General features: G+C 40.0%; 2 protein-coding genes across 2 annotated transcripts; one reads left to right on the top strand and one right to left on the bottom strand.

Moving 5' to 3' along the window:
* Positions 1-1,576: 1,576 nt before the first annotated feature.
* Positions 1,577-16,016, bottom strand: myo1hb (myosin IHb). The gene is made up of 32 exons (XM_074689947.1): positions 16,005-16,016; positions 10,395-10,556; positions 9,967-10,082; positions 8,277-8,475; positions 8,121-8,201; positions 7,862-8,041; positions 7,688-7,786; positions 7,480-7,593; positions 7,311-7,382; positions 7,105-7,224; positions 6,920-6,987; positions 6,734-6,839; positions 6,573-6,653; positions 6,409-6,500; positions 6,209-6,303; positions 5,256-5,302; positions 4,985-5,065; positions 4,797-4,902; positions 4,590-4,707; positions 4,364-4,477; positions 3,922-3,998; positions 3,767-3,835; positions 3,585-3,669; positions 3,320-3,482; positions 3,160-3,243; positions 2,903-2,996; positions 2,757-2,812; positions 2,507-2,642; positions 2,337-2,407; positions 1,928-2,025; positions 1,735-1,834; positions 1,577-1,651 (listed from the first exon to the last, which is right to left on the bottom strand). The coding sequence occupies exons 1-32, from the start codon at positions 16,014-16,016 to the stop codon at positions 1,625-1,627; spliced, it is 3,123 nt and encodes a 1,040-aa protein (XP_074546048.1). The 3' UTR covers positions 1,577-1,624.
* Positions 16,017-19,465: 3,449 nt separating this feature from the next.
* Positions 19,466-24,990, top strand: svopb (SV2 related protein b). The gene is made up of 16 exons (XM_074690971.1): positions 19,466-19,584; positions 19,745-19,872; positions 20,361-20,446; positions 20,534-20,632; positions 21,040-21,111; positions 21,197-21,321; positions 21,400-21,463; positions 21,547-21,672; positions 21,766-21,894; positions 21,973-22,046; positions 23,122-23,198; positions 23,304-23,408; positions 23,643-23,754; positions 23,844-23,925; positions 24,612-24,701; positions 24,802-24,990. Exons 1-16 carry the CDS (start codon positions 19,523-19,525, stop codon positions 24,988-24,990), a joined length of 1,620 nt encoding a protein of 539 aa, XP_074547072.1. The 5' UTR covers positions 19,466-19,522.
* The last annotated feature ends 679 nt before the right edge of the window (positions 24,991-25,669 follow it).

The following is a 25,669-nucleotide window of genomic DNA, read 5'->3' as shown; positions in this document are numbered from 1 at the left end:
ATGATTCACAAGGGGTTGGTTTGATAATATTTAACCTGGAGGTCTAATTATACTCACGTGGCTATGACTAGCTTTAAGCTTATCAGTCAGTTAAGTTAATAGATTTAATTTGTTGCTTTCATCATAAAGGCAAGATATAAAGATTAGATAGATGACTTCAGACCATAGATTTGTGTGTTTAAATAACCCAATGCATGGTTAATGCTTCAGAGCTAAATGGGGCTACTGTTAGCAATTTAGCATAGCACACTATCTGCATTAGCTTAAATTTAAGATATTAAATTGTAATACTTGAATTCAGGATCTCCTTCTTGTTCCAGCTATAATATCTGAGTTTAGGGGATATAATGGTAAACATAAATTAATCAGAAATTTTACATTGTGGTTTGAGATACTTATGCTACCATGCTAACATGATAAAATGCTAGCAAAAAAACAACAACAATGGCTTCGGTCTATTACAGCTTTACCTCCACATGAACAAATATGACATCTTATAAAATAAACTAAAAAAAATCATATTATTCTAACAACAACTTACTGCCATTGTAGGTGCTTGGGCTAATTATTATACCAGCTTACAGAGAAAAATTCTTAAAACCTTATTTTGATAGGACCGGCAATTCCATCTGTCAAAACTCATGCAAATTATTTTCTCTCTTTTGTTTTGTTCTTCTAGTTTCATATTTTCCTCAACTCAACAATTTCTGGGCTTGTGACTTCTTCTACAAATTTTCTAATGCTGAGCTCAAGCTGAGGACTTTCCTCCTGTTTAAATTTTTTGTGCCCAGCAGAGGTCACTGCAGAATGAACTACTGAGCAATCAATACTCCCACTGCACTCCATAGGAACACACAAAGTGATTGAATCTGTTGGCTAAAGAGGTAAAACTAAAGCCGTCATCCAGAAAAGCAAAGTTTAAACATGAATGAAAGCATTCTTCATCTGTTTCCTTTGAAAAGCAGAATAAAAGCCTGATTTCAAGATTTAAATCAGACCTTGTACTTGGAATGCTGTTATACTAGATCCTACCAGTAGGGGGGTGGTACTAATAGTCTAATCACAGTGGCACAAAGGTTATTGATCCAGGGGTTGTCCGTGTGTGTGTGTGTGTGTGTGTGTGTGTGTGTGTGTGTGTGTGTGTGTGTGTGTGTGTGTGTGTGTGTGTGTTTCTGTCTAAACAAACACACTCATGCTTCACAAATGCAGTCTGGTTGACATATTTTAATACGACAGTACAACTTGAGTAAACTGATACACATAGCTGCACGCATACAACATACATTAGTATATTTTTTTTAATCTACTGCATCATCAACATGATTTTAGGGAAGTTAAACACAAAAGGAGGTTCACAGTTCTGGCTCTGTACTGGAGCAGGTTTCCACATATTGAGAACAAGCAGGCTGAGATTCTGGTTTGGCTGCTATGAGCTTGTCTGCGAAGTAAAGCTGAGATGTTGGCAGTGCTTTTGTATAATTAGTAATATAAACAATTGGATAATATTAATGTGAAAATATGCTGATGTAAAATACTTATTGGCAACAACCATGTAGTAGGTTAGTGAATCATAGACTGCTGTACATAAAATTTGCAGCACGATCAACCCACATCGCCAGCAGCATCACCTGGACTTGGTTCTTGTAGATTCCTAAAGGAGAAAGTAAAACTTTTGGTCATGATGAAAAGAAAACTATTTTTGCTTTATTTTACTTTGATGTGCAATACTCTTACCACCATCAGGTGGCCATTTTTTGCCCTGTAGACCACAGACTCCTGACCACTCTTGAAGTCTACAAACCCCTCTCTGCCAGGCTGGATGTCAAAACGCACACTACAACAAACACAAAAAATAACTTTTAACTACTGTCACTGATCTTTTTGAGCTTTCTTTTTCACGTTATTTAGGAAATTTAAGATAGCACACCTGTCCTGGACCACTTTGATGCAGTTCTGCTTGTTAGCAAAAACACTCAGCTTGGTCAGAGCCTCAAACAGGTGCTCACACTGCAGGACAAGATCCCCCTAAAAACAGAAGGTGTACAGTCTTTTATTTTAAGAGGTGATAAGTTCATCAACCCAAACTCTCAGACGAGTCGACTCCTTACTGTGTTAAAAGATTAAATCATTGGAAACTCAAAACACCCCTTTAGCAGCTGAAATGCTCCTGGTAAATGGGGGTTAATGTTTCCCAATTCTGCCAGCTCAAACATTTCAATCTAATCCATTTAAGATATGTTTTCCTGTCTCTGTAGTCTTTTTTGTACCAAAAACTAGTATTTCAAAATTGTAGATAGATGTTTAAATCATTTTGACTTCATTAAGTCTGTTGATACCTTTTGCTTGATGTCATCAAATGTCACATGAAGGATCAGGAAATTGTCACTCAGGTTGCTCACAGACACGCCTATATCAAAAAGAAATACATGTTTAACTAAAATTACATCAGTGTGAAAGCAGAAAGTATTTGTAGCTCTCTCTGCAGATATTACGTGTCGCTTCTTACCTTTCAGTGCTCTGTAATCAATCCGCTGCTTGATCTTGGCCTCCTCCACCAGGTAAGCAGCTTCCTGTGTGAAGATGAGCTGTCGGGGACGAGGCCTGAAGCCGTTTCTGTCGTACTTCACCACTGGCACGCTGTACTGTGGGGAGAAGCACACACACACACACACACACACATGTATGGTCAGAGGGAGTGAATGAAACACAAAGACTCAAACATAATAATAATAATAATAACAATAAGTTAAATTTACCTTGATGTGCTCATGCCGAATCATCTGGAGGACTTTGATGCTTATGTTATCCGCACCTTAACATGGCAGAAAAAAATCAATACACAAGTAAAAATAAAACTCCAAGGAAAACATGAAAATGTGAAGCAGTAAGTCTGTCATCTTACTGATCCTGGTGTCCACAAACGGCCTGCTCACACTGAAGGGGTAGTTTTCCTTCTTTCCTTTGAACATGGAGCTCGTCTGGTCTTTGAGCAGCAGCTGGATAACAGAAATATTTTGGTATCTATAAACTTTCTGGCACTGGCAGAGAAGATTTTGTGATTTTCTTTGTTACCATTAAGCATTGTTACAACAAAGAAATCATCAATCAAACACACATAATTTTACTTTTTGTCGTACACTGATGTGTTTAAGGCACTACCTGTGCTTTCCTCTGTGCTGTGATTCCCAGGACATACTTCCTCACCATGTGGCGGGTGTAAAGCTTCTTCAACAGCTTAGAAGCCTGTAAGAAAATACATTTAAGGACACATCTAAAAGTTACATGTTCAAATAATTGATGTGAAAAACATGTCATCCACCTCCTGCATTATCGGTGGAGGAGTCGGCCAAACATCTTTCTCCAAAACAGTTTTTGGAAGGTTTTCTTTCAGCCGTGTGAGGTAGTTCTGCCTCACATATGCCAAGTACTCCGTGTTGTCAATGCAGGCAGGCTGATTTCTAGTCATGAAGCCTTTAATGAACCTAAAACAAATCAGCCATAAGGAAATTACTTTATAAGACTCTGGGAGGCGATTATTCTTTCCTTATTTCAGTCTTCCTCCTTATTTCATAATTCTGACTCACTTCTTGATGACTTTTACAGCCCAGGCTCTTTTTTCTCGCTCTTTCCTGGCCTTCAGACCTCTCCAGCAGTTCTCAATCTTTGTGGCTGTTAAAACAAAACATCACAACCAAAGTGACTCCTACAAATGCTTGAAGTTTGGGCAATTCATCTACATTTAACCAAGGTCTGTTGGAATACTCACCAGCCTCTCTCTGCTTCAGGAAGTCTCCTTTCACTCTGTAGCCTTTGTACTTGGCCTGAATCCTCGTAGCTTCATCGGACACAGTGACAGTTTCACTCTCAGGACAGTTATGATCATGATTGTAGCATCAAAATGTATTAAGTTTAACATCTTACCCAGCTTATTTTTGCAGACCTGAAAGGCGTCTTCAGTTGCAAACAAGGTTCTCGGATGTCGGATGAAGATTTTTGTCCTTGAGTTAAAGACACAAACTGTCATGAGTTGCTTTTGATAAGTTTGTTTTTTGTTTTTTAAGTCTTTTGCCTTTTGATGTTGCCTTTTTATTTTCATCTGTCTTTCTTGTGGAAGTCTGTGATCTAATGGGTTTGTTGTATAGATTATGGCGTTAGTGTAATTTTCCTCTGTTCAATTTCTTCTTCTTTTTTTTTCTCAAATTTAATTTTGTTTTTGAACTCTTTCAAGTAAGTTTTCTTAGTTGATCCCCTTTTATTGTCTCATTTTTGTTAGATGTGACTTTTTGAAGTCTGCATTTAGGATCCTCTGTTTTTGTTTTAGCGTGATACTTCACATAAACAATTTATTTTCCTGCCTGCATACCTGCCCATCTTGTACTCATCAGATCTGTAGCCGAGATGTTTGATCAGGCGCTGCACACCTTCTGCTGCTGTACCTTTCCAGTTAGGCCAGGTGTCTGGGCATAAAGGCTTATACCTGAGCAAAAGTTTGGAGTACAGTAGGAGTGTGTTTTGATAATGTACGACACTGAAAGATAAAGACTACAAAGATTTTGAATAAAAGTAGAACTGGGGTTGTGCTTCAATACCTCTGAAGAAAGATTTCATATTTACGTCGGTATGCAAACCCAGCACGCCTGACTCGGAGGTGTTCCATCAGCCCCAGGTACTTCACCTGGTGTCTTATCAACACATCATCAAATCGTCCTACAAAAGATGGTTGAAGTGGCCTTAGTACACAGTAGAATTATTAATTTATGTAAAAATGGATGAGTTTTAGTAATACGGAGCCTTACCTGGCTGCTTGGCCTCATTGGGTTTGATGCAGCGGACGTACCACGGCTCTTTGGACATTAAGATCTCAGTCAAACCCACCAGGCTGCTCTTAAACTGAGTCACCACCTCAGGAGGAACAAAAAGATTAAAAGAATGAGTACTGAGGTTTGTAAACGAAATAATTTGTACACTAAGAATCATTTCTTACAGTTTCAGGCCTCTTCTTGCTGTCAGGTTCTGTTGATGGGAAACAGTGTTTGATGATGGCGTTTTTGGACTGACGCATGACCTGAAGGGGAGCAGGAAAACTGATCTGAAATACAGTATTTACCTAAAATAATGAGTTTTCTTTTTCTTGTCATTTGTTTCTAGAAGTAATGTAATGAGAGGAAATATTACATTATGTCATAAAAATGAATACATTTACATCAATTTTCAAAAATTAGAAAGTACACCACTATAGGGAGAAATAAAATTACCTCTTTTCCATTTCGATACAAGAGATCATTGTTTTTGTCCAAGAAACCTGAAAGTTTGAAAAGGACAAACTTCATAAATGTGAGTAAATTCCGTAAAACATCCTGTGGAAATTAAATCAAAATATGTAATTAAACAAATATTTTTAGATAGCCTACATTTAATTGTGTCCAATTTTTTTTATCGTGGGCTATCATTTTTTGTTACAATGTAAGACCTTCAATCCTGCTAGCAAAGCCTCTGGTCTGTCTATCAGGGGGGGCAGTGAGATAACAGGAGTGAAAGTCTTTTTTTTTTCTTTTTCAAATGGATAATACTTTCCACAATTCACTGCCCTAGTCTGACGTTGTTTTGCACATATATTAATGTTAAAATATATATTATATATATTTTTTTAGCTTGTAGAGTACTCTTCAACATGCTAGCTTTGTGATATTAAGCTGAGCTACAGCTACTGCCAGTCAGGGAGTCTCCCATAAGTTTGCTGACTTTAATTCAGGTATGTGGCTTGCTTTTAATTTTCTACTCATGTATCTGTTTTATTTTAAGTAATATCACTATTTTAAATGGCAGAATAATAAAACAATTTGAGTTATTGGTTGTGTTAACATCCAGTGTTAGCAAAGAGTGCTTAAAGCAAGAACATTGACATTTTTGAGGCATTTAAAGTCATGGATTTAAAAAATTGACCCGTACTAAACTTTTTAAGTTCTTGTTTTTATTTTAAACAAGTTTGACCCATGTTTTTGAGAGGTAAGGCACATTTTGTTGCAAGAAAAACTGTCAGGACTACTTGCTACAAAAATGCTAGCAAAAGAGTCAGGCTAGCTTTTCTCCTCCGCCTGCTCTGTAAATCTACTTTTTTTTTTTAGCATTTGGCTGCTTTAACTTTGGCTCATTTGAAGCTATATTAAGAATAGATGACATCCTTTAAAGTGGGTAGTAAACCCCTTACCAACAACACAGTATGTCACCTCTCCAGCGTAGTGCAGGAGGCGGAAGTCTCCTCTCTCCAGCGTTTTTCTTGTCTTTTGGTCTGCAAGCTTATGTCTACAGAACAAAGATTAACCATAGACAATTAATACTTTAAACAAGTGATACATCAGATAAGTTTCATGTAACTTTCTGTTAAGCAACATAAAATGTGATGCATACGTTACAAAATGAGGATGACCACCGATTTTCTCCTCCATCTTCTCCAGGAGAGTGAGGTCAGTCGCCTCTCCAGGACGTAAGCATTCTTCATCCTGTATGAGGGTAAAACTGTAAGTATTTCATGTTTGTACTGTCCTAATAAAGTGTGATCTGTCCTTGTTTACCAACAAAGAGATGATTCCTCTGTGTTTCTCCTCCACAAGCTCACAGATGATCTTGTTGTTGAAGAATGGCACTGGTTCCCACTGTGTGTAAGTTAGGACATTAGCAAACATCGGTACTGACGTGAGCCACATGGTCCAAAGAAAATATAAAGCTTCATTACCTCAATTCCTTCCATTTCATACTCCTCCTGCTCTGACTTGAGGGTCAGCTCGATGAAAAGCTGCTGAAGCTTCTCATTGCAATAATTGATGCAAAACTGCTCAAAGCTACAATAAAGAAGAAGTGTCAAATCTTTTAACTCGTGCTTCTGATGTTGGGAAATCAGGTAATTGGTGCATAATCTCACCTGTTCACATTGAAAACTTCGAAACCATAGATGTCTAGCAGACCAATCACTGTTTTCCTGGAGGGATCCTACAGAGAGGTTAGATAGAAACAGTATTTGTTTTCCCCAGGCTTGCTAAGAATTAGTAACCTGACTTTTCTTCCAACTTTTGTGATCATGATGGGATGGAGTAGCTTTCTGCTCACCTTGTTAGCTAAAGATTCATTGATTTTGTTGACTAGCCAGTTGAATGTGCGTCCATAGATGGCTTTGGCAAGAGCATCCCTGGCGTATACTGCATGGTCCACAGAGAAGGGACTGAGCACCTTCAATATAACGATGATAATTAAAAAACAAACACTTTGATTAAACCTTGTACTTTAAAATGGAAAAAAAGAAGTGGTTTGGTTACCTCCTCTGATTTGGCTTCAATCTTCCTGTGGGTTAAACCCTGTTGTAGCACCTGAGCAGGAATTCCCAACAACTGTATTGCAACATCAAAAAGTAAAAACAAAGTATAAGTCTAGTCCTCGTCTTGTAAAAATCTGGATTTCAAACCACCTGCAGTTTTTTGTGCTCACCTTTGACACCCACTGCATCTCCTGGTTGTTTGTGAGGGTGGCGTATCCCCGGACATCTGCATCAAACTTGATGTTGCCCAAATGGAGCACACTTGCGATAATGCCGAAGAGGTTCTGCAGTTACCCCAAGAAAGAAAACACAAATCATGCTGAGAGCTTTTAACAGAGTTTTAGTTTCTGTGAAATGAGATTAAGAGTCCGGCCTCACCTCTGTGTCACTCTCACTGAAGTCAATGACAGAGAGAGCTTTCCGCACCGTCTTCCAGTCACTTTTATCATTAATAGAGCTTACTTTGGCACAATCACCCTGCAAAAGACAACGATTGAAGTCTAAGAGTTTCTTAAATCAGTGAGGTGACGTCTTTGTTTTCTGTCCACAGACCTGCACCAGGTAACTGTAGTTCTTGCAGTTCCTCTCCAGGCCCAGCCAGCGCAGCAGGTCTTCTTCTCCCCCCTCTACCAGCTGATAGAAGATGTGGAAGTTTCTTTCTCCATGATTCTGGTGCACCACACGGGACTTCTCCAGCAGGTAGCTCAGGATGTGGCCGCCCACAGCACCACCCTGAGGCAGAAAGGTAATCTGGTGTGTTATACTGTCTACTTAGACTGTACTGTGGTGAAATACTAATAATTCCCTCCACCTGGTGGTCAAACTGGATGTCCATGTATTTCCCAAAGCGGCTTGAGTTGTCATTCTTCAACGTTTTGGCATTTCCGAAAGCCTGGAAGACATACATGTGTGTGAGATATTTTCTTTCAGCTACAGAAAAACTCAAACACTCATTCTTGTCCCTGACCTCCAGCACTGGGTTGGACAGTAGCAGTCTGTCCCGGACGTTGTTCATGAGTTTGGTGCTCGGGCAGCTCACAGCGTAGAACTGAAGGATTTTCTTGGAGGCCTCCGTCTTACCGGATCCGCTCTCCCCTGATATCAAGATGAAGTGGTTGTTGAACTCGGATTGCATGGTGCGGAAGACGTTGTCTGCCAGAGCATAACTGAAAATAAAATAATAAAGGAGAGTCTGTCCCTTTTTGAAAATGTGAGGTTGTGCAAGTTATGCATCTGAAAGGGGCCGTTTACACAACAACGGTTTTAGGGGGAAACACAAAAGTTTTGTTGCATTTCAGCCTCGTGTTTACACGGAAACAGCGTTTCAGCGGACCTAAAACGCAAACTTTTGAAATTGGCCTCCAGAGTGGGATTTTTCTGAAATGCTACCGGCACCGTTGCTGTGTAAACAGTAAGCCGGCTTTTTCAGTGGAAACACTGACGTCACACTCCGCCTCACGTGCGCATACAACAGGACAACAGTACCGTTGTTACGATCATCACAAACTACCGTGTTGTGCTTGTGCTGCTGAATCTGCTCTATCTGCTGTCTGTCTTTCAACAAAATCTTCATCTGTTGCTCCACTTTTTATCTTAGTATTCCCCATAGACTGTATAAAACATGGACTAAAAGTCTCGCTGACGTCACCCGTCTGTTTCTGAAACAGAAAATGGAGCACATCAGCTATAGCGGCCATATTGGTAGTGGCAAGGGCTTCGCGTACAGCCATGTACAGCCTGTCGGTCACGTGACCCTCAGCTGTGCCTCTTATTTGGGGAGCTTGCGATCTTAATATCCTTAGAACGGCCGAGTTAGAAAAAAAATCACCCCCCCTACAGTGAGTGCTGGTAGTAAAATTAACGACTCAGACAGGAGACGTTTTTTGAACCAGGCTGTAAATAGGTTAACTTCTTCTTTGAAAACGTCTTTTTTTGGCTTGGTGTGTATGTGACTTCTGGTACTTCCAGAGCCAGCCTCAAGCGAACACTCGAGAAACAGCAGATTTTAGCACTTCCGCATTGTCTTATATTCCCAGACCGGAGGTTGCCGCTTGGTATTCCCCAAAACACCAGATCACCGGCTCAACTCTACTCTCCCAAAAGCGGCTTCTGGACAAGGCAGTTATAGCACCAGCTACAGGCCGGGCATGCTCACTACAGCGTTTTCAGTCCATCAGCGTTACCGTGGTGAAGAAGAATGTATGTTATAAATTAAATTGCGGTCTAGCTTTGGTTAGGATATTTCATATTTCAATAGTAGCTTAGATATTTTAGTCTGAGCAGATGTGATGATGAAACTAGAGAGAACATCAGTCAGGACCACTCTCGCCAAAAGGCACATTATTTACATGTTAAAAACTAAATTTGGAGGCCCTGACATCCCATGTGTCTATGTGGGAAGCCAAAGCCTTAAGGCAGGGAGAGCACACCTCTCCCCTCTCTCATGAGCAGAGGAAGTCAAGGCAGGGAGAGCAGCAGCAAAGATCTCCAAGGTACAAAACAGAGCAAGTATCAGTAAGAATACATATGACAGCAATAAAATCAGACACAGAGTTAAAGAAGGAGACACAGGATTCAGAAATTTTGAATTTAACATCCATTTGCACAGAATTACGATTGTTTCCCTTTAATCTGATACAGCATAAAGGAGGCCTCACATGTGAGGTGGGAGCTCAAAGAAGTTCACCCCCATGTAGGTATCCATCTGTTTCTTGCTGTAGATATCCAGCTCTTTATACGGGTTGACTGATACCAAGAGAGTCCCGATGTAGGTCTGCAGGCAAAGACAAGGAGAGGAAGTCATGTTCTGCAACTGTTGCTGTTTTCATGCACCATTTTGCTGATCAGTAATTCTGTTCCTCTTATCAAAAGCAATAAGTTAGATGATCTCTCTGTAAGACCTTACAGACAGTGGCAACCTTTAAATTGCTCACTCTGCAAATTAGAAGAACAAGAGCTGCTGTTTCAGCAACTCAAGGGCCAGATTTAGCAACTCAGCCACAGGACCTCGAAGGGTCAAAGGTGGAGGGCTCAAGGTTTATTAAGAGGGAGAAAGAGATGAAGTACGTCAAATGTTATGGCTCACGTAAATGAGGTTCTCATGGAAGCGTTTTCTCAGGTTGTCCAGGAAGGCACTCTCACTTGTGTGAGGGTCGAGGAGAACGAAATCCTGGATGCCCACACGATCCCGGGCCGTCAGGGAGGCCTCCATGTTCCTCAGGATTTTGTTACAGCGCTCATCCAGGCTCTGGGACCATCAGAGAAACAATACAGCAGAGTAGAAAAACCTGTTCATGCACTGAAACAAAAAACTCTTTCACCTTTTTGTTACCAAATCTACAGGAACTGTTACTTTCAACCTGGTTTTCATTCTTTGTATCCTCTTGGTCTGTATTTGTGGAGGATGCTACGACTCAAAAACAAACTCACAGATATGTTGGTGTTCAATGACAGCTTAGGATGTATGTTTCCCAGAAGAGGGACTGACTTCCTGCGTGTTTGTCTGTACATCTGTTAGTGTCCTTGGCTACATCCTCAATTCCTGAAACAAATCTAAATCCAGCTGCTGCTATCTAATCTGCTTCTGTGTCCTCTAAAGAGCCATTCATCTTGTTCAAACTCAGACTCCACCTTCACCAGAAGCCTTACAATCTTATTTAATGCAAGATTAAACATTTAATAAGATTAGTGCATAATCAAGGAGTAAAAGGCAGATGATAAAACATTGATTATGATATGGATAAACACAGGACACGCCCGGTCGCTTGGTAAAATAATGACATGCACTTTAATTACGGTGCTTTGAAAGAACCAACCAGCACTGTGCTTCAGTAGTTTGGCTCTCATCACAGCCAAGTCGACCTGTCAGTCACCAGGTCGCAGTAACCCACACTCACAGATCATTCTCCAGGAAAACAAGCTGCTGCTCTACTGACCCAGCTGGCATTTACAGCAAAGTGATGCACCAAACCGTCTCTTAAAAACCATAAAAATGTTTCAGTTTTGAAGAAAAAACTATTAAAAAAAAGATTACCTACCCTGAAGGTTCCTGATGTGTGTGCGTGTGTGTCTGAGTGACTTTCCAGGACTGAACATCTGGTCTTATTGGAGGAGGAAGGAGAGCAGTACAGCAGGAAACACTGATAGATTACAGTGTGTACTTCCTTCAATAGGAAACCATCAATAATAAAGTGAGGGTACGTCAGAGAAAGCAAATTTGTGAGGACTAAATATGTATCTGTGTTGTTTGTCTAAAGATGTGTTCTGGCCACACAAAGCACAATCCTATCATCATTTTCAACCTCGAACCAAATCTCAAGTTGGAGCAGGTGCATGGACGCTGAAAGGCTTTGATATTCAGAGGGAAACAAAAACTTTTCGATGACGTATACTCACGGGCTGAGGGCCAAATTTATCATCAGCATTCATAATAATAGTTAAAAAAATTAAAGAGGGTATTCTTCATTCCCACATTTTAAACATTTATATAAACTAACAATGTTAGGGGCTGACAATAAGGGTGTGTGGATTTTCTAGCTGCTACATATTCATATGTCAAAGGATTGCCTGAACCTGTCAGATTTACATGAGATTCTCACCGGATCGTCATGAGATCTTCATGTTCATTAGAGGCAGGTCTCAAACACCTAGGTCTGCCCATAGCTCTGCCCCTAACAGGCCTCCAGAGGGCTGGCCAATCAGAGGGAAAGGGCTTTTTTGGAGCAAGGAGCCTTAAAGAGACAGCAGCAAAAACAAACCCTTTCTGATGTAAGATTTTTCTAAGAGACCAGAAAACCACCTCTTTGAGGTGCTGTAATCTTGTGATTATGCCTAAAGCTTTTTAAAAAACTTGCTTTCAACACCAACATGGATCCTATATACTTAAACCTCACTCTAACCCTTGAAACAAAATTAGTGAAAACAGTATTGAAATCAAATGCTGCTCTTGTAGAGGTGATCCTTTAGACTTCACATATTTCATACATGCAAACTGTTAAAATTTCATTTTTTTGTCAGTGCTTACACAAAAGTGACAAGAGAAAGCTCATAAGAGCACATGGTAGAGATTTTCAAGCACTTATAGGAAGTAAACCTCTGCTGAACATTCCACAAACGATAAAGAGCAGCAAAGAGAAGTACCTTTACCCTGAAACATTTTCATTTGAAGGCAAACTGGACGATGATGTTTAAGGTTTAAAGACTCAAGGCAACATCCCAAAAATGCATCTTCTACATTTTGTGTATGGTCAAATTTTGACCTGCTGCAGCCGGAACAGGAAAGTCTATCTGACCCTGAGGCCATCACCTGAGAGGGTGCTCCATTGTCCCTGTCTATCCAGCACAGTGCAGGATCCTGTTACACAGCCACAAAGTGGCAGTTAGGCTCCTGAAAGAGATAGCACTCCTCATGGGCCTTTGACTGACACCACACATCACCCAGGACAACACACGTTTAGGGGGCTGCAGGTGTCCAGAAACCTGACCACCACAGACCCCCAACACACCTGTACAGTACAGTACCTCCTCTGTCACTAATGTTACACACAAGCATACAGTAACATGCTGTTTTCTTCAGCTACACGTCTGCTTAGAACAATGGTAAAGAAAAGGCTAGTTGTTTTTCGTAATGGTTTAAAGCACCCATGTGTTCTTCCACTTAAAGTCTGCAACATAAGCTTGGTGCAAAAAAATTTACATACTGTTATTTTAAGAAGACCATCATTAAAACCCATTGAACAAACAGCCACGAACTCATATGAAAGAGCAACACTGGTACTTATTTTAGCCACCTGGAAAAACATTTTGTTGAAATCTTGAGCATCAAAAATGATGACGGATGCAGTGAGACTGAACTCAAACAGTATAAGCAAGAAAGTCAAACCAAAACAATGTGCTGAAGGAGTCTAAAACGGTTAGTTAGCTTTGAAATTATTTGTGACTTTCTAATGTTTATATTATTGAGCATAAAAACATTGATTATGGCAACTTTAACGACTAAACATTATGCACTTACATACTTAAGTCACTGCAAGGACTTTTTGTTTGCTCAGTTTGAACCAGGTTATATTCAGCACTATTCACAGTGTGGTGCTTTATGATGTGTTTAAAACATGTAACATTACTGAATCCTGGTTATGTCCTACCAGTACTCATCTACCAACTCCATCCTCACCAAGCAGAGCTAACGTAACCTCACTCTTCATTTAAATGATAGACTCTCAAGTTTGAACAGACCACTGCAGAATAACTGCTGACTGTGGGTTGGAATAAACATCACTAACAGCTTAGCCCACGTTGTAGCTTCCTCCTGCTCTTCTAACCTTTTTCTTTCTGACAGTTCAGCTTCAGTGTCCTTTCAGTACATAATGAATCAAATAAATCTTTTCAGCATAGAAAAAAAAAAACAGATTTTGCTTCTCACAGCTAAACTTTTCTGGTCAGTGAAGTGTCATCAAAGGTACTTTTGGTCTTCCTGCTATGAATAGATTCACATTCTCCCAGAAAATCCCCACAGATACTGAGAAATAGTATTAAGAAATAACACAATTTGACACTGATTACCTCATTTTAAATTGTGGTTTACGAACAGGCAAATATAGGAAATTGAGACTAGAAAAAGTTCTCTCAGGGACCTTAAAAAATTCATTCATTCAGTACTTCTGTATTATTTTAAATTTGCCCAACAGTAGGTGAAAATTCAAAAACTCAATAACCATCAAACACATTTGCCATGGAGTTACCTCTTTCACTTCCAAAGCCTGGTGCGTCATGGTTGAGTCGCTCATGTCTTATGACCTCAGACAAATCCAGAACACTTTGAACTTCAGCCGTCTGGTTTTCTGTCAGTTTTAGAAGCCAATCATATCTTCCATGGTGAAGCCTCTTTAAACATCACAGGTAATCTTTCCACACTGTCTCCTCTGCTGTTCATTGGTCCCTCACTCAAACACTGGCTCTGACCCGACCCAGTACCACGGTCTGGGAAAGAGAGGCTAAGAAGTATGAGGTGGAGAGGTGGAAGAGGAGAAGTGAGGTCCTGCTGCTTCCTGCTGGGTCGGTGCCCCTGTATTGTCTGTAATGAGGCGGTAATGAGCTACCTGGCTCAGGGAGCCAGGGCTGCTTAAACATTCATAGAGTCCAGGCAGCAAACGCTCATTCAGCGCTTCACCTGAGTGTCGAACAGCGACAGTATGTGTTTAAAGAAGAGTGTGTGTGTGTGTGTGTGTGTGTGTGTGTGTGTGTGTTTGCAGGTATGTAATACAAGGATGAAGTAACCTAATCCTCTTATAGACCCGTCCTCACCCTCCTTCTCACAAAATTACAGCACAGGTATTCCATTACTGATCTTTGATTAGACAGATACATTTCAAACTAATTACTGACTGCTCAGCGAAGCCACAACATCCTACATGGAATAAAAATGAAATATTCAATCTCTCTCTATCACCATGCCCTCCATTCCTATGCTATCATCATACTAAAACTTCAACCCTGTTTTTCCCTTCATCTCATCTACATGCTTTCGACATGCAGACTCATTTGCACACAGGCCTGCTGCAGAGTAACTTTGCCCTGTCATTCCATTGCTTTAAACTTTAATATTGTGCTTCCTGTAAGGATTGAAAAAGACGTCTTACGTTACCGTCTGAAGATCAACCTAAACATGCTGTGACATAAGAGAGCATGCTGGGAAAATTAACATAATGTAATCCATTATGCACACTCAGAAGGACTTCAAGCATCACCTAATCTTTGAATAGAGCCACAGCTGTCCTGATAAATGCACAATAGGCACATCTCACGGACTATTTCTTTGAGTTATTTCTGTAAAAAAAAATCAGAAATCAAGAATGGTCTAACCTTCTTGTGCCGTCATTACAGATTTAGGAAATAAAAACCTCACCTCCCTCAATTGTCTTTTGATACCAGGTGATTGGTGGTCGGTTTTCTGCAGTGTTGTGTGCTGCGTAAACATCGGCAAACTCTGGTTCTCCTTAAAGAAATTGTTCTCCATGAGGGGATGATATGTGAAAAAAATGTCAGGATTTTTTTTTTAAGGCAGGATAAGGATCTGGATTTTATCAGGGTTGTTTTTCATGAGGCTTGTATGACTACTTTGAGATGAAAACAACATTTTGAGCCCTAAACATCGCCTATTATGCATTTGGAACAACTTTTACACGCTAATTTTCAACTTTTCTCCACGATGTCACAACTTAAGTCTGGTCTTGTGTCCACTATTTTCAAAACTCCGGATGTTCATCATCACATTTATGTTGTATCATCATTGAATAAATGCATAGAAACCACAAAACAATACATTTATCAGGTATAATGCTATACTTGTAGCTAAAACTTCTATCCCCAACGAGAGTAACATCTCCAAGGTTTTTACATGTCTTGGTACGATTCTGTTTCCTATTCCTATTCCTGATTCACCAGTTCAGTGAGCCCCAAACCACCAAACTTTCAACGTATGTCTTATTCATGGGAGAAAGCAGATAACATTGCCAGGTCAAGACTCAAACATGCTGTGGTTACGGAAATGAGCCGCCCTGTGAACGCATCACGCTGTGTTAAAAGTAAAACAAGCTTTTCCTGTACACAGATGTAGTTTTATCAGATACCGGTGTGCAGAATATTTTATTTATATACAGTTATAATAGTTTAACCTTATGAACGTATCAAAGCTTACCTCTGAGTTCATCTTGTAGAAGCTCTGTTGGTGTCGTTCCTGCAGATGAGACCAGGGAGGTGAGGACAGAGTCATGTATATTCCACCTGTATTTATGGTCGTCCCGTCATGCAGCGGGCTCAGCATGTCCTTGCAGTGTCCTACTTTATATCTTCTTTTCAGGTTGCCCTTTTTCATCACCTAGGGTACATGGGACAAAGGTTTTCACAGACAGAAAAGTCTGTGGTTCAAGACAAAACACTCACATTAGTGTGGAAAATAGAATAGATAAGATTTTCCACCTGTGCTTTTCTATCACAGGAACTAGGGACTAAATTGAGCTCTGGTGTGATAAACTTACCCCTGAAAACAGCCCTGTCTAGGGGGGATCACTTTCTTATCTGAGAACTTTGAAGGCAGGGCCTGCACACTGAATGTTTCTGATTGGTAGAGTATTCGAAGCGTTTTTATTCCCCCCATTCTCCACACTGCTGTTAACTTGTGTGTGTGTGTGTGTGTGTGTGTGTGTGTGTGTGTGTGTGTGTGTGTGTGTGTGTGTGTGTGTGTGTGTGTGTGTGTCTTTGTGTGTGTGTGTGTGTGTGTGTGTGTGTGTGTGTGTGTGTGTCTGTGTGTGTGTGTGTGTGTGTGTGTGTGTGTGTGTGTGTGTGTGTGTCTTTGTGTGTGTGTGCGTGTGTCTTTGTGTGTGTGTGTGTGTGTGTGTGTGTGTGTCTTTGTGTGTGTGTGTGTGTGTGTGTGTGTGTGTGTGTGTGTGTGTGTGTGTGTGTGTGTGTTTGTGTGTCTGTGTGTGTGTGTGTGTGTGTGTGTGTGTGTGTGTGTGTGTGTGTGTGTGTGTCTTTGTGTGTGTGTGTGTGTGTGTGTGTGTATGTGTGTGTGTGTGTGTGTCTTTGTGTGTGTGTGTGTGTGTGTGTGTGTGTGTGTGTGTGTGTGTGTGTGTGGGTGTAGGTGTAAGTGTAGGTGTAAGTGTGTGGTGCTGCACTGAACATTGCCGGCATGTCTGTTTCCTTCTTTGGTGTCATTTTGCTGAATAGCTTTGTTTTACTGCCCTCTACTGGTCTGGCAGTGGGTTGCAATAACATTTTTTTTTTCTCTATACGTCACTGACCTAACTTAAAGGTATAATTGGTAGTTTGATTTAGATACACATTTTGTTATGCTGGTTAAAATGATCTATATGTACCAATGGCAAGAAATACATGATGTGTACAGATCACAGAGCGGAAAATATCCGCTATCTACAGCAGGAGTAAAAAAGGGAAAACACCAACCAATCGTCTTCCAGGGACACCTTTTTTGTAAACCAATCAAATCCTGTCTCCGTTCTGCCCGCCTCCTGCGCGTACATTTCACTGGCGTGCACATGATTCAGTGCGCGTGGCCGAGCTGAGAAGGAAGGAGCAGCGCTGCAGAATGTCGGAGAAGCTACCTGTACCTCGATTGCCTGTTGCCGCTCCTCCAGCTAAACAGAGCAAGAAAAGAAAGACGGAGGCTTTCTTTTCTTGCTCTGTTCCCCTGCCTCTAACTACTGCCCCTCTCGCTCGACCTCGGGCATGTCCCCTCTGACCCGATGAGGTACTTGGCTCTGGGCTGTAGTTCAGATCAGAGTCTAATAAACTCTCACCACAGGGGCTCTGACAAGCAAAAAAACAAAAACAAAAACTGTGATATTTGGTAAGTCCTAGAGAAAATGTACATGTACTGTTTGTATTATAGCTTTACTCCTGATATCATGTCACAGGTAAAAGTGGACGATTCCAGCATGACAGGCGCGAGTACTGACAAAAGCCACGTTTGTTTATTGTGTTTTTAGCTTTACGTTTTCAAGTTTTGGTGTTTCCTTACCTCTAAATGAGACATGGCTCTACGTACTGCAAAACATAAAATGATGTGCTGAGTGCGTCTTTCAGTCATTCACAATCAGAGTTGCGAATCAGCGGCGCCCGTGCATGTGAGCGGGGGCGTTGCTTTGAGGGAGCTCCAAGGGGAGGGGGAGGAGGGGCTTGGAGGAGTCCTGACGAGATGCTACATTCAAATTCATGCTAGTTTTTCAGGACTGCCAACCCTGCCTTTGAATAAACAATCTGTGTTTACAGCTTGTTAGAAACGTGAACAAACAAATGGCCACAGGAACCATGCAGTTCCTGGGGACGTTTTACCAGGAACCAAAAGCTCCTGGGCCTTTCGGTCAGAAAACACCTGGTACATGTTATTCAGAAAGTTAACGACATCTTGAAAGAAATACTTCTCAGGAAGGACCTATTTCTAAGCTAAATTTAGACTCTACATCTACCAGTTGAAATGCACAAACTTTAAGAGAAAAATCAGTTGTTGGGCAAAGTTCCTGCTGTTGAGCACACTACACTTCCAAAGAAAACTCCACTGCATTGACCAGACTGTCAAAGCTGCTATTCTTCTGAAAACCACACGATTATCCCAAATGATTGCAAATAAATCAAATTAAGAAAACTTTGATGCATAAAAATGTTCAACAAAAGGTTCAATTTCTTTTTAAAATGTCATCAGGCCCCAGTAGGATTTACATTTTAAAGGGAAAAAGCAGTTTTTCCTCCAGGTTTTGTGAGACAGGACAAAATCACCTGACTGAAGTTTCTCAAACTCAAGCTTCCAAAGATCAACCCAGCCACACAACACAAATATTGTAAACATAAAATAAAGTAGTATGAAGATCAGGAATAAGATTTTGAGGCTTTGTGGAGTACTGTATGATTTCTGTAACTCCTGATAAAGACTCTGCTCTATAAGACCAACCATCACCAGTAAAACAGAACAAGAAAGTCTACAGCACAGCCTGCTGTTATCTACGGGCTATTACTGCTACACGGCTGTTTAACCACAGTGCTGTCACTTTAAGATGAACCTGACGTCACCCTCCAGTGGGTGAATCAGAGCTTCCCTCTGCACCGCCTTCAAATTTGAGCTCATACATTAGGTCTGGAGAAGAAACCTCAGGAACACACCTTCTTTGTGTCTCCGCCTCTGATTTGGTGATGCTAAGGCTTGGCCAACTGTCATCCCTGTGGAGAAGTACAGAAGCCAATAGCCTGTACTAAGTGGACGGTGTGAGATTGATAAGAATAGATTCATGTTTGCAGTTAAGAAAAGTCAATAGTGTGAACAACAATTGAAAAAGAAAAGCTTTCTTTTTTATATATATTATTCTGAAAATCTGTGGACTCATCAGGTGAAAGAGTTGTAGTCAACCAAAATTAAGCATAACTTTCACTTTTATTATTATTATTCTATCTCTACAGACTCAGGGCCTATGTGTCGGCTACATTTTACCAAAACTCAGGTCGAAGCCTCAAAGACTTGTCCACTCACTTCTGAATTAACAGTTTGGCTTCCTGCTGTTACCCCTCCCTTTTCCTTATCCCCAGGTATTGTTCTCTGATTGGGCGGTGCACAGAAACCTGAGGCGACTGCTCCAGCAGGTTTCACCACAACACCAATGTCCTCAGTATGAACAGGGTAAAGGCTCTCTGACTCTCACAGACAGGAAAATGGATCACTGGGGCAGGACACCCTCGGTTACTTACAAGAGGTGGAGAAATCCTGACCAGAGGTAAGAAAGAAAGGATTTCTCATGTTTGATTTCTCTTTTTCTTGTGGCGCTGAATGTGAAGACGGTTGAAGAAGCAGCTGTCTGCTGTGTTTACATACCTGAGAGGTGCCTGAGGGTCATGTCTTAGTTGTGTTTCTGCTTTCTGTGTGCTGAAATATAGAGAAGACAATTTTGTGGGTCAAAGTGATGAAGTTCAGGGCACAGACAACGAGATCTGCACGATAGCCTCTGCAGTCGACACTGGGATAAGGAAGTCTGCATCGAGATCTGGAGTTCAGAAACCACAAGGTAACGAGGGATCTTTGTTGTTATTTTGACACAATTTAAAGTCAGTGTTCTGATATAGTTTGAAAAGGAAGAAACAAACCTGACATGACAAGTTAAAGGAAAAAGTTCCTTGCTTTTATCAACTGAAACTTTAATACAGTTTGGGGAATTTTGAAGAAAATTCTGCCATGATGATAAGGAGACATGCTCAAACCACCCCCTGACCAAACCATCATGCAAAGGGAGAAGAGAAGAGAGAACAGTCTGCAGAGGGATGTTAAAAGAAGGCTGGGGAAAGTCAAGCTGGAGCTAAGCTAAACCTCAGCCTGTACAAGTCCAAGTAGAGATAGAAACAGTTAAAATGTATTAAATTAAAGTATTCATTCCCTTTCTTTTGTTGGATAGTTTATAGTATCTTTTTAAAATGTGATTAACTGATGAAGTCATGTCTTTCTCTACACTTCTTACAACCAGCCTTGTGAACTTGTACCGACTTGCTCCCTCCACAGACACGTTTACAGTACAAGATGCATTAGAAGCCATCGGCTATGGAAAGTTCCAGTGGAAAATCTGTCTGATCACTGGACTATCATGGGTAAGAATATAAAAGAAATGTGCCGAAGCATCCTCAAACTGATTTAAGGTGTCTCTTTCAAAGTTTCTTTTTCTTCTGTGACTGCAGATCGGAGACGCCATGGAGATGATGATCCTCAGTATTTTGGCCCCTGAGCTGCACTGTGATTGGAGGCTTCCCAGCTATAAGGTGGCTCTCATTACATCGGTGAGTTCCTCTGTGGAAAATGTAAATGTAGAAAGAATTGGATTGTGAAATGATAATAAACACAGCACATTTGAGTAAAGAAACATGTTTGGTAGATTATTTCTTTGTTGTAACAGTTTTTCTTGGTAATAAATCTTGTACTCTTGGAAGGCCTGTTTATTTCTCCTTTTCTAAATGGTGCCAAATTTGTCAGGAACATGTACTTTGTGATATGAGCAGCAGAGTGGAGTTCTGCTGTTCAAATCCTGTTAGAGCAAAAAATGTGGCACCATTCACCAACAAGTAAACAGACACACTTTCCTAGCTATGATATTTATTACCAAGATGTATTGTTACAACAAAGAAATAATCTACCAAACACAGATTCCCTAATTTTTGTGTGCTGTTTACCTGCTTTTTCACCTTAGGTGGTGTTCATAGGGACGGGGCTCGGCTCACCAGTGTGGGGGAACATGTCAGATATGTACGGCAGAAGAGTTGTAAGTGTTGGATCTAATTTTTCTTTTTATTTGATTAAAGGTTTCTGTTTATCTTTTAATTTGGAATTTTGTGTCAATCTCTCAGGGTCTGATCATGTGTATGTGCTGGACTCTGTTTTACGGCCTCCTGAGCGCCTTTGCTCCAGTTTACGGCTGGCTCTTGTTCCTGCGAGGACTTGTGGGCTTTGGAATTGGTGGAGCTCCTCAGGCGTAAGTTTTCTGCTTATATAACACAATGAATGTATCAAAAATTTCACATTATAATGGCAAACTTATCGTCTCTTTTAGGGTGACGATGTATTCAGAATTTCTTCCAGCAAAGGCCAGAGGCATCTCAATCATGCTAATTGCGGTAATTTTCTCTATTTTTAACATCTTAAATGTCAAGTTAGGTCATTTTTTCAGAGAATTAAGAATTCATTTTGTGTCCATCAGGGTTTTTGGGCGATAGGTGCTGTGTTTGAGGTCCTCCTAGCCTTATGGATAATGCCAACCCTTGGTTGGAGGTGGTTACTTGGCTTGTCCACTATACCAATGGTGTTATTTCTTTGCTGCAGCTTTGTAAGTACTGACGTGTCTATAAGCACTTTACACAATAAAAGCTGCTGAATTAACCTCACAGCTAAACTGTGTGTGTGTGTGTGTGTTTCACAGTGGCTGCCTGAAAGTCCTCGTTTTGATGTGCTGGCAGGAAAAAGGGAAAAAGCACTTGCAACTTTAACATACATTGCTAAAGATAACGGGAAAGCTTTGCCCAAAGGGAAGCTGACGGCTTTCAAACAGGTGAAACTTCAGGTTTAAATATCAGAGTTTCCAGTGAAGTTACAGATCGTCTAAACTAATGCTTTTCTTGTTTCACAGAGCAATCGGGGACGTATCAAAGAACTGTTTTCTCCTCAGTACTTGAAAACGACTCTTCTTCTGTGGTTTATATGGTAAAAGCTTGATTTTATATTTGTTTTTATAATTTTAACCTTATCTGATGATATTTCTAACCAGGAGTTCTCGGTTACATTAATTAAATTGGTGCTTGGTGAAGACGAATGTGAAAATCAGGACCAGTCATAATAACAATTAACTCCAATGTAACCAACAGCTGACTCTTGTGTTTTGTTTTAGTTTTGTTTAGTTGAGTTGTTGTTTTGTTGATGTTTTTTTTTAACCATGTTGTCGTGAAACACAAATCCGTGCCAGATACCCTTATTACTAATGTTCCTTAGTGAGCATCACTTGGGTCATTTGGGTCTTTTTCACACTATCCTTTAGTCATTACAAATCCAATTATACAAAATCAAATCTTCTTTAAAAATAATAATAATAAAAAAAAATTTTAAGAAATGCAATTAAATAAAATCAAAAACTACCTGACATACCCCTTTAGCAGCTACACAATCACAAACACATTATGAACAAATCGTCAGTCCTTGCACAGACCGACAAATACCTTCTCTTTTAAAAGCATAAATATTGATGAGTTACAACTAAATTGATAATGATAATAACATGCATAAGTATAGGTACAATAATCGCTTTACTTTTATAGAACCCTATAAAATATTGGTTAACTAAGTGCCTGATAAGTAAGTGAAATAACAAGTCCAGACAGAAAAGTCCAAGAAAAAAATAAAATGAAACTAGCAAACAAACAATTTGTCCCACATGGGGAAATTGACACATTAATATTTGTAAATGTTGTGTTATCTGCAGAAAGACTAAAGCCCATCAATGACCCAAGTTTCCAAAGCGTGATAGCATCTGGTGCTCAGTCAGATTTCAGTCTACAGACTTTTGTAACTTCAGTTAATGATTTTAAACACTATATTATCCTGAGTAAATGTTTGCACAGACAAATTACTCAATTGCATAATTCACATAAAAACAATGAGCTTAGCATCTGATCATATCATATTAGTATCTGGGTCACAAGGCGAGTAACTGCTGGCCTTTGCTGCATAGTTTAAAGTAAGTGTACACCATTTATGATGAAGTGTGTCTTTACTTTTTCCCAAGGTTTTCTCATGCCTTCTCTTATTATGGCATCGTCTTGTTGACGACTGAACTCTTCCAGGCTGGAGATTCATGTGGCTGTAAGTTATATCTGCACAAAAAGATTTTTTAATCAAGTACGATGAGTCTTAAACTTGAGCACATAATTTCTTTTTCTTTTTTTTTCTTTTTTTTGTTGCTCACAGCGACCCAGGGGGCAAAAATTGAACCAAGCTGTAGCCTGGAATGTAAATTTTTGACATCGGCTGACTACAAGGACCTTTTATGGACAACATTAGCTGAATTTCCAGGTACATGTTAACTAATGGTGTTTCATTTAAGATATTTTGTGTTGTTGAATCTCATAATGCTTTTGTGTTAAGCTAAGGATCATATGATAGTTATCCAAACAGGTTTTTAGTCTTTCATGTTTGTTGACAGAAGCTTTCCTCTGTCAGGCCTGTTGTTTCAGATATTCATCTTACACATTGTGTTGTTCAAGGGTGTGGTTTGAGGAGGATTTGTTTCTCTCACGTGTGTTTTAGGTCTGTTAGTCATCCTTTTCCTCGTCGACCGTATTGGCAGGAAGAAGAGTATGACATTGTGTTTCTTCATGTTCTCTTTGTGTATTCTGCCTCTATATGCTTGTATTGGGAGGTGAGTTTGTATGAGTATGTTCTTTGTTATACAAGAGCCAGCTGTATTTAGAAACACAAGTGGTTGACTCTCTTTTTCTGTCCATACAGGGTCGCTCTGACAATCTTCATCTTTATCGCCAGAGCGTTTATCTCTGGAGGATACCAAGTTGCTTTTGTCTACACACCAGAGGTATTTTTCTTAACACAAGGGTTTCCATATTTTTTAGAGAGCCACAATGGATTTTTGTAAAAAAAGATCAGTCACTGGTCAAACATCCTTGTGCTATCAGACCGGATGATAAGTGGTCAGTTTTTGCAGTGTTACATGCTGTGTAAAAATCAGCAAACTCTGCTTCTTCGCAGGGAAAATGTTCTCCATTAGGGGGCGATATAGGAAAATATGTCAGGAATTGTGCTGCACCATATTTTTTTCTTCATCATTTATGACTTTAATCAAGTCTCATATTCTTTATTGTGTTTTCTGAACTCTGGATGTTTGTGAAGCACATTTTTACATCATGAAAGTCACATTAATTTCAACATGTCAGCTTTAAGTGTTCTTGAGTTTTTGCAGAATTTACAGAGCTCTGGCTTTATACAAGTAGCCTACACACAGTCAAAATGTAGTGTAGTGTATCATTACTAGATATACTTTGGTTTCTTTGTTTTGGGTATTGTTGTGCACTCAGCAGAAAATGTAAATGTACACATAATTCAAAACATGATTATTTTCAATGCCTTCATATATAACGTAAGATGAAAGCTGGGGGCCATATGAAAATGGACTTTTGGCCAAGATTGGCCCCAGACCTGACTTAACTTTAAAATCCTCCCCTTGAGTTGTCTGATTGGAATAAACTCTTCCTGTCTGTTTAGGTGTTCCCCACAGAAAACAGAGCCCTGGCAATGGGGACTTGCAGTGCAATGGCCAGAATCGGTGCCCTGATAACCCCCTTTGTTGCTCAGGTATTAAAAAGTGATCATTTATGTGGGTGTTTTGCAAAGAAAGCTCAGCATATTCTCTGTTTTCCTGCTTGTTTCCTCAGTTTTTGTGTTTTTCTTCCAGGTGTTGCTCAGAAAGTCAGTGTATCTGACTCTGTCCATATACTGCTGCTGCTGTCTACTAGCTGGCATAGCAGCCCTCATCCTGCCCATTGAAACACTGGGCAGGAGTCTTCAGGAGTCCAACACTGACCAGGAAGCCGGACATACGAATGCAACAACCATCCAATCAAATGGTAGCACGAACTCCTGAAAACAGATCAACTTGAAGGAGTAAAAAAAAAAAAAAAAGGCCATAGGAGCTGTAGCTGCTGCTTTGGGTTGAGTCTTCTGACAGGTGAAGAACACTGACAGAGCATCTCCTTGTAAGGAGGAAATGATACTTGAAGAAAGGTCTGGTTCCAATATCTTCAGATAACAGACAGTTTGGAAAATCATGATCCAGTGTTAAAGCTCTGTTCAGGGCTACATGCTCAAAGACTACACAGAAGAAAACATATACTTTACTATTTTTTTATTATCAAAATGACTTAAAAGCTCTATAAATATATTTATAAAAGATGCTTGCTTTTTTTTTAAATAAACTTGTTATACCTTTGCACTACTTTTTACATTTTTGATTTTATTTGTCAAATAATAAAAGCCTGAATTGTCTATTCATTCATTTGTTACTTCGACAGTTATTCCCTGATAAGCTAATACTGCTCTTTCTAAAGATCTGAGTAGGTGTTGTCTTAACATACTCAGAGCATGACTGATAAAATGCACTGGTGTATCACTTCATCTGCCTTTCTTCTTACCCTAATGTGCCCATCACTCTGGAACAGGGTCAATTTGGACTCATTAGACCACATGACCTTCTTAAATTGCTCTGGAGTCCAATCTTTATGCTCCGTAGCATCTTGAAGCCTTTTTTAGTTAGCCTCACTGAT

Source organism: Halichoeres trimaculatus, unplaced genomic scaffold (genome assembly GCF_033239565.1).
Source record: "Halichoeres trimaculatus isolate MK-OKI-2021-1 unplaced genomic scaffold, fHalTri1.1 fHalTri1_scaffold_16, whole genome shotgun sequence".
Taxonomy (NCBI): Eukaryota; Metazoa; Chordata; class Actinopteri; order Labriformes; family Labridae; genus Halichoeres; species Halichoeres trimaculatus.
The sequence above is the reverse complement of the archived record's forward strand: the minus strand, read 5'-3'. Positions and strand labels throughout refer to the sequence as shown.